Source organism: Melanostigma gelatinosum (genome assembly GCF_949748355.1).
Source record: "Melanostigma gelatinosum genome assembly, chromosome: 21".
Taxonomy (NCBI): domain Eukaryota; kingdom Metazoa; phylum Chordata; class Actinopteri; order Perciformes; family Zoarcidae; genus Melanostigma; species Melanostigma gelatinosum.
In genome coordinates this window covers 17,510,170-17,523,121 of record NC_136654.1, presented here as the reverse complement: position 1 = coordinate 17,523,121, position 12,952 = coordinate 17,510,170, and the positions used below count along the sequence as shown (strand labels likewise).

Genomic DNA, 12,952 nt, shown 5'->3' with positions numbered 1-12,952 from the left:
CTTTTATCCACTTGAGGCCATCTTGTTTCAGATATTAACTGAGATTGGACCACAGGGCATTCATCTTTTTTAGTAGAAGTATATTTTTTTTATAATATTTCATAGTTATCTTATTCTTAATCGGTCACTTCTCATTATAAAATTATTATTAATGCCACTTTATTGTTATTATTGTGTTTCTCATTCGTTTTATTTCCCTGTCGACTCAAAATAGTTTTTAAGATTTTATTTCTCTGTTTATTCCAAATTTTTAGATAATGTTTTGTCGTTGAAATCTTTTCTCATCATTAAATCCTTTTATATCGTGACGTCATCTCTTGTTAATTGAATAAATTGATGACACATTCTTGATATGCGTCGTGTTGGTGAACTAAAATGATTGAAAGGGTGGAAGAGAAGAAGAAATGTTTCATTGTTTCGTTCTCTAAATAACATAATAGTCAAGTGTGTCCTGTGGGAGAAAGTGCCAAAACATTTTTAGAGAATAAAAAGGGAGAAGTTGCTGAGTTATTACAGCCGGGTTCAACCCACAAATCCATTCGACCGGCCTTCCGTTTGTTTATGGCCCTCTCACAGCTCGGCCCTTTATGACACGTGTGTGAATAACAGGGAGTTGTGCGACGCTTTGTTCAAGCCTTCGCCTCATCTTGCCTCTCTCTGACGTGACAACAGAAACCTCTGTTTTCCTCACTGCACTCGCAACACCGTTCCACGAGACTGGCTCCTTGTTTGGTGTGGCGGCAACGCAGCCAATGACGGGCTGCAGGTTTGACAAAGGAGAAAGCTGAACAATGTTTAAGATTTCACCTTGGAACGTTGCGGTGCCTGGCAAGTGTTTTGGGTCTGAACCCGGGGTTAATGGCATTTGTGTAATGGGGAGAACTCCCCTGGGAGGTGACGTCTACAGTATGTGGGGTTGGAATAGGCCTGGCTGTATTTTACTTTTATTGGAATCTGCTCCGCGATGTTGCTGTGTAAGCACACTGTTTCTCAGATGGATAAACCGATGGCATTGGACAAGTCACAGGAGTGACTCTCCTCTATTGATTTCATTACCTCCAAGCCAAGCCCTCGAGGGACTAGGAGTCCCTCGAGGGCTGATGTCCTTGTCCCCCTGCTTAGATATGCTAAACACAGTGCTGCGGTTAGAGGAAGACACAGACCCAATCTTCCATTTTCTTTTCACTGCCGTTCTGTCCCACAGATTTCTTATGTTACTATCAAATAAGGCTATTTAGATGAAGTTAGACACAACTTTGGCTCAGAATCATAAGGTGGACTGGCTTTTAAGGTGGACCAGCTATTCGAACTCCTCCAAGCTCTGAATGTGATTACTCCATTTCATGTGAATTTCACTCAAACATGCTATGCCAAGTGGTTATTTCAGATGGACTACACATTTATTGAATTTCTAGAAAACATTGTGAGCTATATATCGTTAATGGGTTATGAAATGACCTTTAAGGATTTTGGCCATATCGCCAGCCTTCCAATAAGTTATCTAATGCACCGAAACATCTCGAGTGTTGTTAAACTTCTTCATAGCCTCACTACCAATCCGTCCCCTGAGCTCCTGAGTGCATTCATCCACACAAAGTGAATTAGATCGTGGAGTGTCATAGCTGTATGGAGCCGAAGTACTAGACGGTGAAGAGAGCTTTCTGTTTATGGTGGCTTTGATCTCTCAGCAATCATGAAAGAGAAAGGGATGGTTTGGCATGCGTGCGTGTGTGTGTGTGTGTGTGTGTGTGTGTTTCAGCTGACAGACTGATATGTGTCTGCTGCACTGCCCCAGCAAGTCTCCGAGTGAGAAGCAAAGCTGAAAATGTGCCGAGCAGATACGTCGGTGAGTCTCTCTCCATCTGCTGCAGTCTGTTGGTCTTTTCATCAAGCGTATGTACAAAGATGGCCATAAGTCAGTCCAAAAAAAACAAGTAGGCGGGTTAAAACAACGTCACGCTCGGCACAAGTACAAACGTGCCGCAAGTTACATGAGCGAGATGTGTTGAAATTAGATAGATCGCGTTAAAGTTGAGGAAAAATATCAACTTTCAAGGTTTGTTTTGAGCAGATTTGATATCGCCAACTCAACTCACAATGTTTAAAGCGGACCTTTTTTATTAGCTATCTGGAGATCCACACATTCATATTGACTTGCTCAATCCCCCTCGTGCTCCAGTCCATCCACACAAACTGCCACAGCAACCGGGCAATGGTCAGTGACATCTATTTCCTGGATGATGTATGATTGGCATTGGTCACGGGGAGCTTTCTTTTGAGAAGTGGCTTCAGCTCAATAGGGTTTCCTGCATAAATGTAGGTGTCTGTTCAAGGAAGTATAATGCTTTGATGTGTTAGAGTGTGAAAGTGCTTCCTCAAGCTTGTCTAAGTTTGACGGCGTGAATGAAGGGCATAACGGGTCACTTTCATGGCTGGCTGCCCAGGTGGTTATTATTTATTTCTATGTATCCAGAAGTGTTGATCTGGATGTCACCACGACCGAGAAAATGAAGTGTGAATGGTTTCATTCACACTTCACCTCGAACAGGTCCTCCTTCTCCTGTTGCCATTGGCTGACCCATCTGCTTGACACCTTGTTAGCATGTTTCGATGTTTGAGCCAAGCGGACTCGCTGTTGAGTCCTGCGGCAGTGGCCACGTGCCTCGCATGTGTCAGCTCTGCCTCCCTTTGACAGGCCTGTGTAAGAAAGTGCAGCCGCCTCTCCAGCCTCTCTGTTCTGTTCTCGTGTGTGCGTGTGTGTGTGTGTGTGTGTGTGTGTGTGTGTGTGTGGGGGTGGAAAACAGAGGTGGGCAGATTGATTTTCCCCTCTGGTACAGAAGCAGTAAGACTGCATGAAGTCATTAGTGCTCCTATGAAACAACAGCATACAATGCTCACATCAAGTTACTTCTAATAAATAATAGGTATATTATAATTGATATTTCCTGACTATGTGATTATTGTTTTATAAAAATTCTGTTTTCCAAATGAATGACAATGAGATGTTAAAGATTTCATTCTAGTGTGTGTGTGTGTGTGTGTGTGAGTGAGAATAGTTTTGTCTAATGTAATGCCTAAAGGCAGAGCAGTTCATTGCTTTGGACACACAAGTTATTACATTAAAATTTGAACATAATTTGTTTTTTTTAGAAAACTCCTTTAATGACTGTTAGTTAGAGAATGTATAAAGTGTGTATTCTACAGCAGCAGAAGAGACTTTTCCTCTTTACATTTTAAGGTGGTTGATCCACAGCTACTTCATTTATTTTTAGATATTTTTTGTCTGTCGAGTTCTCCTGTGTTTTTTTTTGTACAGGGACTATTGATGCCATTTCACATTTTCATGTGAATTGTCAACAGAAAATCCCCTCAGTGGGAATATTTCTAATCCCAGTTCCAACAATGCTTTCTGTTATTGAGGAGGCAAACTGAAGAGATCTCACCGTGTGCTGTTGACTGCCTTTGCCGTCACCCAATACATGATGCAGCAGTGTGAATCACAATGTCTTCATCCTGCTCTGATTCAATAGCTTAGTGACGATGTGAGGGTTTTCTGTGGGCTTGTGTAATTTCCGTTTTAATGAGCCAGCAAATTCATATTTCATCAGGCCTGAAGCTAACAGAGAGAAAGAGGGAGTCATTTCTGTCCCTCCTCCTCCTCCTCCTCCTCCTCATCTTTCTCGATACGTCTGTTTTCTCTCCTCCAGAGACGGGACAAGGCTCTCCGTCTACGTCTCTCTAGAGACCGACGTGCCATTTCCCTACTGGCTTAATTAGAGGCTGAAGACAATGCTCTGTTTATGGGGCAACCCTTCACTACGAGAGCAAACAATTATTTTATTTTTTTTGCTTCTCCGCTGTCAGGCACTAAAGTGAGATGAATTATCAGAGAGATGCGAGCTACACAGCGGCGTATGATTGATCTGGCCCTGGCCTCTAATCACCGCTTTTTTTCATTTCCGCTAAGATTCTGCCTCATTTGCCCTCAAGCCTAAAATGGATATTGGAGGCAGGGTTTCGGAAATCTGCAACTTCTGGACACTGTGATAGATATGAATAGTGAAGTATCCGTTTGTTGTTTTGCCTGAGGAATAGATAAATGCTTGAGATTGATGACCGCTCAAGTGGTGGACATTAAATGATTTACTTCCTTCAACATATTGATCATTTTTCTTTTGTCCTGTCCTTCAGGTGCTTCATCATCTCCAGTGTAAGCTCAATGATCAATCTGAAAATGATGCTTTCTGGCTTTGCTCATGTGCTCTGTAGCCTATTTGAAGTCATGAGCTTTGTCTCGAATCGCTCCCTTTCATGGCAATCACTTAATAGGGCACTCTTGTTTTTAGAGGTTTGAGATTTCAGACACTTATTAATCATCATTTTGCATCATCACTGACGAGTGTAGTGTTTTATAACTGCAGTTATGTATCTGTCTGTCATCTGAAAGAATCGTTTACACGCTCTGGTGGTTTTTTTTTAATGTTATTTAATTCAAATAAATGTAGCCTTCGAGCTAGAATACAAACAAGGCATGACATGCAGGTGGCATCACACATACATAATGAAAGCAGGCGATAAAAGGAGTTGTGTCAGGACGTCTTAACTCTTCTGGTTCTCCTGTTCTTCTCTTGTGCGTTGGTCATTGGTCGTTAATGTTAGGTAGGCGGCTGAAGAAGTGTTTTCTCATTCCCTCCCTGTACCAACACCCATCTGTGCAGCTCCTCAGTGTGTCACATCCCAAAATCAGAATTGATTGGCCCGTTTGTAACGACTGAGTCAGAGACTGCTTCTTTTCTTCACCTGCTTTATTTGATTTCCTACCTTCCTTTCTCTGTGCTTGAAAAAAAAATATATATAATGGATAAAAAGGCATTGTCATGGTAACGCCGCAGGAATTATCCCGACCATAAAACGTTCACCGCTGGTCACTGTGAAAGACCTGTGCAGCCAGCTGTATGACAGTGACTTTGTGCTTATCAACTTAGAGCGGGAGACCTGCGAGCAGCATATCTGAACTTTCCCATTCCCCCCATCATGCCCCCACATCTCTATTTCCTCACGTCAGCCCTTAACAGCTGGTGTGGCATGTGTTCCTGTTCCGCATTTAGATCTTAATCGCTGCGCAGTGAATCGTCTGAATCCCTTTTCTGGGTGGGTTTTTCTGTCTGTGTCTTCCACTCTGAGACCAAGTCAAGCTGGGAATATGGCAGCTAGATCCCTTACCAGTCTTTAATGTGCCATCAGGATTTGCCAGCTGACCCTACTGCGTCTAGTCACAGTGGTGTTCCTCATGTATTCAAATCTAAACATTCAGGTTTTGGTCAAAGTACGTACGTCCAAGGAGCAACATGCTATTTTCTAAAAGGGCATGGAAAAATATGACATGGGTTTCTGCATGATGACGTTATCCTTACCCATAGTCATTGTATATTACCTACAAGAACTCCGATGGCCTGCAAGAAATGAGAAATGTACTGCTGTGGACGCCATGTTAGTCAATAACACAAACAGACTAACCAATTAACGCGGCGGTAAACCAGCAACTCCCGTGTTCTGGGAGGTAAAATGACAAACAAACTTTGACAAAAGAGTCTTGTGGCTTTAAGGAGAGAGATGTAACTGCTTCAGTTCCACGTCCGATAGGGCTGTCTGTTGGCAACCTTCCAGCTTATTTTATTTCAAGTGGCACTCCAGGGTGGGCATTTTTCTGAACAAGGCAGGAAATACAAATTTGAAATGCAATAGAGGCGGAACGCATTGGCCAAAATGCAATCTCAAAACCCTCCGGCTACAGTCCGACGGTGACGTAGGCGGCTACTTGTGAAACAATCCGATCGTACATGTCGTCTCTCAACTCCACCTCAGAGTCCTAGTCATTTAATTTCAGATATCATCACGATTGTGATCCCCATGCCATTGGCGGCGTTCCATTCAGAAAAACCGGAGTCGACCTGATTCATTCATAATTCATTCGTGAGTAACGCGTTACAGCGATGACATCAATAGTGGTTTTGGTGTATGTATGCCTGTGTTGTTGGCAGTCCCGATTGAACATTTGGAGTACCTTAAGGGTTATGTAAGGAGCGCTGGAGCCTTATGGCAAGTCCCACACAGGCTTACAGCATGTAAGGTTTGCTCTGAATGCTCGTCCTCTTGGGGCTTCATGCGCAGCTGAAGTGGTGGAAAGAATAAACGAGCATGGGATACCCTCCAGCTGATGTAGTCTGCGTGGTGAGGGGAGTTGCTGCAAGAGGCACCAGTGACTTCTAAAGATCGCCGCCTGCTTTGAAGCCCTTGCTCCTTTTATTAATAAAGTGACTGCCCAATGTTAGGGGAATTGCAGCAGCCAGTTCCCCATCCCATCATGCCAGTTAGACTTGTGGATCTGGGAAATTAGAGTTTGAATGGAGAAAGATGGGGTTTCAACATCTTCAAACAAGTCTTTGAATATTGCAGACTTTGCCAGCGAATTATACACTGAATCTTCCCCAACAAGACCGATACCACTAACCAACCTTTAAGTCAGAACCAGAGGTTATCCATACGCTCGTGATCAAGTCATTTCATCCTTTGTTTTCCACTGACGGCGTTACAGAAATGTCCTTTTACACACCTAACACACACTGTTTCTAATCAGGCTCTGTCTAAATGCGTTCCCCGTCTTTAATGCTGAAGAACCGAGGCTTACATGCCTCCAAGGATGAAAGAGTCCTGCCCTCTGTGCTTTAGAAAAAACATATCCATATTAATATAACATGAGTCCCACTGCTTTCTGTGGTGCAGTCATCAGCCTAACAAAGAAAAAGTGAGGGAAACATGAATAATAGACATGTGCATTAGTGACTGTTTTGGTGTCTTATGGTCTTATTGTGTGGTAATTGCCACACATTCAAACAACTATAATTCACTTTTGTCTGAAGATATCACAATGTGCTGTACTGAAAACGAAGCAAACGCAGGAACATCAGGAAAAAAAAGCAGAATTGGGAGCGAGGGGTCAGGTGAGGGTAGAGTGTGTGTGTGTGTGAGAGAGTGAGTGTTCAGCATTGTTTCTGCTCTGCTATGTTTTGGTGGGTCAGGCCTAATTACAGCTCACGGAGAGGTTGTCCATCAGAAACAGAGAACGCCTTGTGAGGATTAACTACCATGAAGCAGCCGAGCTATATCCGTCGCATGAGTCTTCACTTCACAGAGGTAGTCCCCCGTCCAGCTTAAAGTCCCGACTTGTGGTTTGTTCAGGTGTTTAGCTACGGAAAGATTCCCGCTTGTAGAAAATGGCTTGGCGTTGTAACGAAATATTTTCGTAACTCAAAATACGCATCGGCCTTTGCTTAAATTCACTCTTGTCTTACAGACGACATGAATCGATACAAACCTTTCACGTCTTAAAAGAGTGCATTGAAGCTGCTTTGTGCATCTGTCTTTGGGAAAGAGGCTTTCAGTCAGAGATGGAAATAAATCGGTTGATAAAGAGATATCAAATAGGAAAACAATCTATTTGGCCTGACATTCTTGTTTCCAGTTAAAGATGTATGTGTGTTTGTGGAAAAGGTCAGTCTTAATCCTGCCATACTTCAGTAGTTTTGAGATAGGCAGTCACCCCTTAATGCTTATCAGACCTCAGACTTATTCATCTGGCTGTGCTGTCATCCTGTGACAGAGCTGTTTTTAATTGCTTTCTCTTATCTTTGGCGCATTTTCTTTGATCAGCTAGTTGAGGTAAAGCTTTCTGGGAGTATTCCAACAATACTACCGCATGTTCTCCATCTTCGAAAGTACTTATGCAAATTGTGTAATGTATTGTTCACATTTGTTTTTCATTAGCAGTACGTCTTTTGTTAGCCCAATATATGCATTTACAACATCATCTCTTCATCATCTGTCTTTTAACTTTTCTGCTGTTAGCTGTCGTATGAGTCTCTTGGTAGTTTATTACCACGGTTCTCTGTATAAATCATGTGCTTGATTCATCTATTCCTGTGATATTCTCCGTCGACCTTAAACAGTCATTCCAGTCCAGACAAACGGTCAAGCAGGGCCCCTCCAAAAAAAAGACCCAGTTCTCCTCACATTTATATTTCTCTCCCTCCAGTATCTCTGCTTTTGTTCAAACACATAACTGGCATGACACCTGATGGCAGCGGCAAGTCTCCACACAGCCTTCCACACATTTGTCTTCCCTTATCTGCTCCGAGCAGCGCATGTCCGGCGGGCTAACCAGAGCCAGGCCAGCGGCCCGTAAAGTAAAGAAGGCCCTTTGGGGGACCTCGCAGGCATTGTAATCAGTGGAGACAAAGAGATGGGGAGTGGAGGTCAGCCGGTTAATGAGATCAGCCACTGAGTGAGGGCGCCTACCTTTTTCAAACCTGGGAGGCCAGGTCTGCTTCAGTATTCAGATCCAATCAACTCAGCCAGTCAGTATCCATCAACATCACCCGCACCGAGTCATTCCATCCTCAGCCTTTGAACTTTGAACTTGATTGTGAATTGAACGCGCTTCTTTCTCTTCTCCAGGGGAGCTTCGTGGCCAGCATGACCGCCACGCTGAGGCAGATGGACGACTATCATTACACTCATCTGATCAACACCTTTGGCAAGATAAGGAGCGATGTGGTGGTGAGTACACCTTACCGGTGCGTCCGCGTCTACGCGACGAGACACTTCAGGCTACATTGGCAAGTACCTTAAATTGCAGGTCCCAAAGTTTAGTATCAAAAGTTAGATTAGATCTTTTAGGAAAATGTTTTCCCTCCAAAATAACTTATGCGATTGAGTTTCTGTTCGTCGTTGCCCTCAGGCTGCTACATGCACAGCATGCTCCTGGTGGTCGTAGCTCCTATGGGAAGCAGATCACTCATTGCAACCAACAAGTTGTGGAGGAGGGCTGAATCTCATTGATGAATAATTCCTCCCTCAGAGCTGTATTTCCCCGAGTATCTCCTGCCAGATTAGCATTATGTTACTCTTCTCTGGCAAGTGGGGAAATCCCACTGTTTGCGCTTGATCCCAACAAACGACTTTTGAGCTTCATAGGAAGCACCTTGAAACTCATTTATATGACGGGTAAAGCTTTATAATCCAAGTAGACAGAGATTCTGGTTTCACTTGTGACACTTACTGCTTTTATTTGGTATTAGATGAATGCATTCCTTGTAAGAATATATTAACTTAGTAAGATTAGCACTTAATTGTCGTTGAGGACATCCTGTTCTGTCTGAAAAGCAGTATTTATAAAGCTGCGTGTTTTTATTGAGGCATTTATGGTATTTTTTCAGGTGTCTGGAAAAAAAGAAATCGACAGGAATAGAACTCTCTGACCATCATGATTGTATACCGGGCTTGTTTGAGGCTGCCTGTCTATTTCCCATGGCAGGATAAACAATCAGTGTGATAAAGCTGGATCTTCCCAAATGTATTGTTCGTGAAGCTGGCGTGAGCCATATCCACATTTCAGAACTGGCTGCAGCCCAAAGGACCTTGTTGTTTTGCAGTTCTCGAAACACGCCCAGCACAGGGATTCATCCAGCAGTGAGACATCTACAGACACAAATAGTTTCTTTCATGCATATTTATGTCTTCGGTTTTTGGCGCCAACTCATATTAAGAGAAAGTCATTGTAAGCGACAGTAAAATACAAATATTGAAAAAAAATGATGACTTTGTCGCCCCGACAGGGCATGTGGTTAAAGGCACAATAAGTAGGATTTGACAGTTTCAAAGTTGTCTCCCTCGCTCAACAAGGGTAGCGGTGTTCACCGGCGAGTGAAAGTTTTGGAAGGAGCTTTGTCCACTTGGCATGTCGCCGACTTATGTTTGCAGTTTTTTCTGTGCTATTTTCATAGCTTCCTTTCTGGTCGACATTTTTAAAGAGGTCGACGCCCACGAACACAGCAAAGAGAGAAAATGCAGGCAGGGGGCAGGGTCTCTAACATACAGATACCACCACGCACTGCTAATGGGTCCTCAGTAGGGCTGGGTGTCAGTAGTCGACCCAAATAACCCAGGTCCAAGTAGTATTGATACTTCTCCAGTTAAACGATACCGGCAGGAGATTGTTTTTGTGCCCAGATCCAGAAAAAAAAATCTGTATTTGTATTGATTTGCTCACAACCAATTGCCGATTAGTGTTTAAAGGATACCAAGCCAAATCATAAGTGATGATTGAGGGGGGGCGGCTATCTTTGTATGAGTTTATACAGGGAGTATATTTTAGGAGGGAGTATTTGAAGTCATGCCTCTGCAGAGAAAGATGAGCTGAACATCCATTAGCAGTATAACTGAACCTACTCATCAAGTTGTCATGTTATGCTTTAATAGCTAATAATTATGTATCTGGTTCGTTAACTTAATATCCCAAGAACAGTTTTCCTGCGAGCAAGAAGACGGCTGTAATCTCATTGTACTAACACGCCGGATTATTGGTGCCACCTCCAAAAGGGAAATACATGTGCCACCTTGACTTTAAAAGCTCATCGAAAAGCTGTTTCTGCCTGAACGCCACAAACTCCCAACAGTTCATTTCAGATTGCCCTTATCTTGGAGGTGGAAAGAATTACAGTTTTTATTTTGAAAACTTTCTCTCTCTCTTGCAGGATTTCCTAATGGAAACATTTATCATGTTTAAAGATCTCATTGGGAAAAACGTCTACCCCTCAGACTGGGTCATAATGAACATGATGCAAAACAAGTAAGTACGACACAGCTGGACACATGCAAACAAGCATAAAACATGCCGCTTTAAACTCCCTACACTGTTATTGCTGTGTAACGGCACTCAGAGGTGGGTAAGTACGTTTCCTAATTTGTTGCAAATATCGACACAAGGCCTCAGCAGTGTAGCAATCAGATGAGCAGTCAGCGCAGCCGCAAACAACCGCATGAATTATATATGCTCGGGTGTACGCTGCCTTCTAATCTCCAAACTTAGTCTTTACTTTGTTGCTTGTTGTGCTGCCACAGCCTTCTGTTTTATTAATGTGAACACTGCCTGATTCCATTTTAGTTTAAATATAATGTGCTTTGCAGTTTTATGAGTTCAGTCGAGAGCCGTGCTTTTATGCACTTGTCGGATGAAGTCGGCGCTAGAGAAAGTATTTAAAGTCGATTTTGTGATTTTCTTATTTTTATTTTTTATTTTTTTCCTTACTTCAATTTGTATCTTTACAGAGGAGACTTGGACCAGAATGAGTTGTTGTGCTCTGTTATGCAATGGCAGAGCAACAGCTGTCAGATGAAAACTTTAAGTCTTTCTTTGTAATCGAAAAACTGTCAATTTATTCGTCCCCAACAGCCACTGTGCATTTTTGAAGCTGCTAAATTTGTTTTGAACAGTGGTCAAAGATTCATGGTCAATGTCCAATTTACACATCTGTATAAAAGGACACCAGTTAAGCATTACACTCTCATTGTCAGACTTACAATTAAAGGATAAAAATCGATGCAGCAGACACAGAGATATCATCCATTTTATGTCATATATCAAACCCTGGTGCCTACCTTACCCACAATGCAACTCAACTGCCGAAAGTTAAGACAACGATTAAAGTGTGTTGTGCTACTGTAGCCTCGAGCCGACATTGTAAAGCAGAGATGAGGAGCTGGCGACAGGTCTGGTTAGCTCACTTATTGTCTAACTACACACCAGCTTTTTTTCATTTCGCTTGTAGTCTTCAGTCCCAAATGACACTGACTCATGTAATAGTTGAGACAATATATCATTTCATGCAGCTGCCTCCGGAGCCACAAAATACTTACTACAACTTTATTCACCGATGTAGTAGTACTCCCCAAGACAGACTTTGATATGTAAAATCAGTGGAGTTGCCCCATCAATAGAACACGCATCAGACAAAGAACAGTGAACACACAATACGTGGAACTAGAAAATGCATTTCCTGCTGAAAATGCGTTGGAATGCTGAAAGCTGAAATGAATCTCAAAAACATTGCTGAAAATAGATATCCAATTTTTTAAAAATTGCAAAAAAGTTAATAATTAAAAAAAGTTGAAAGATTACAAATATGAAGTCATATCACCCCTCTCCTGAAAGAGCTGAACATTTTGATATTCGAACGGTTTCTGTAGCTTAAAAGAATTCCAGCTGTAGTAATATTTGTTGTAGTATAAGTATTAGTAGCATTTGAATAAGTACTAGCTGTAGCGGTAGTGATATTTGTAGTAGCAGTAGTAGTAGAAGTTGTAGTCGAAGTATTAGTAATTAGAAGAAGTAGTAGAAGTAGTAGTATCAGTAGTCGTAGTAATAGCTGTAGTAGAGGTCGTAGTATTTTATATAACAGTAGTAGTAGTATAATAAGTAGTAGTAGTAATAGTAAAGTCAGTAGTAGTAGTAGTACTAGTATCAGTCATACTAATAGCTGTATTAGTACTGGTAGTAGCAGGAACAGCAGTATTAGCAGTTGTGGTATGAGTAATAATAGTAGTGGTAGTAATAGCAGTAGTGGTAGTAATAATATTTATGGTAGCAGTAGTAGTAATAGTAGCAACAGCAAAAGTTGAAGTCGTAGTAGTAGTAGTAATACTAGAAATATTAGCAGTAGTAGTAGTTGTCGCAGTATTAGTAAGAGCATTCATTATTTCAACAAAAAAGCCTAATTTTGAGCTAAACGTTGAAATACAGTTAATCCATGAGGCTTTTATTTTGAAAGGGTGGGACTGGGTGGGGGAGGGAGGGGGAGAGGAGACATAATCATCATGTTTGACACACATAAACAGAGGTTATTAAATGACAGGCTTCATCACAAGCAGTTCAGTTAGAATTCACTCTCTGGGGCTTTTATTTTGAAATGGGGTGTGGGGGAGAAGGGGAGAGGAGACAGAATCATAATGTTAGATAAACACAAACCGGTTATTAAATGACAGGCTCATCACAAGCATTTCAGTTAGGATTCATTCTGTGGGGCTTTTATTTTAAAATGGCATGTGTGTGGGGGGG

At 42.1% G+C, this 12,952-nt stretch overlaps 1 protein-coding gene across 1 annotated transcript in view; it reads left to right on the top strand.

Annotated features, from left to right (window-relative positions):
* The window catches only part of dock1 (dedicator of cytokinesis 1), a 155,582-nt gene that overhangs the window by 88,552 nt on the left and 54,078 nt on the right, over nucleotides 1-12,952 (top strand). Inside the window, exons 28-29 of the mRNA XM_079292770.1 lie at nucleotides 8,515-8,616; nucleotides 10,593-10,687. Of these exons, the coding sequence (XP_079148896.1) occupies nucleotides 8,515-8,616; nucleotides 10,593-10,687 (197 nt within the window). The remainder of the gene's footprint in view (nucleotides 1-8,514; nucleotides 8,617-10,592; nucleotides 10,688-12,952) is intronic.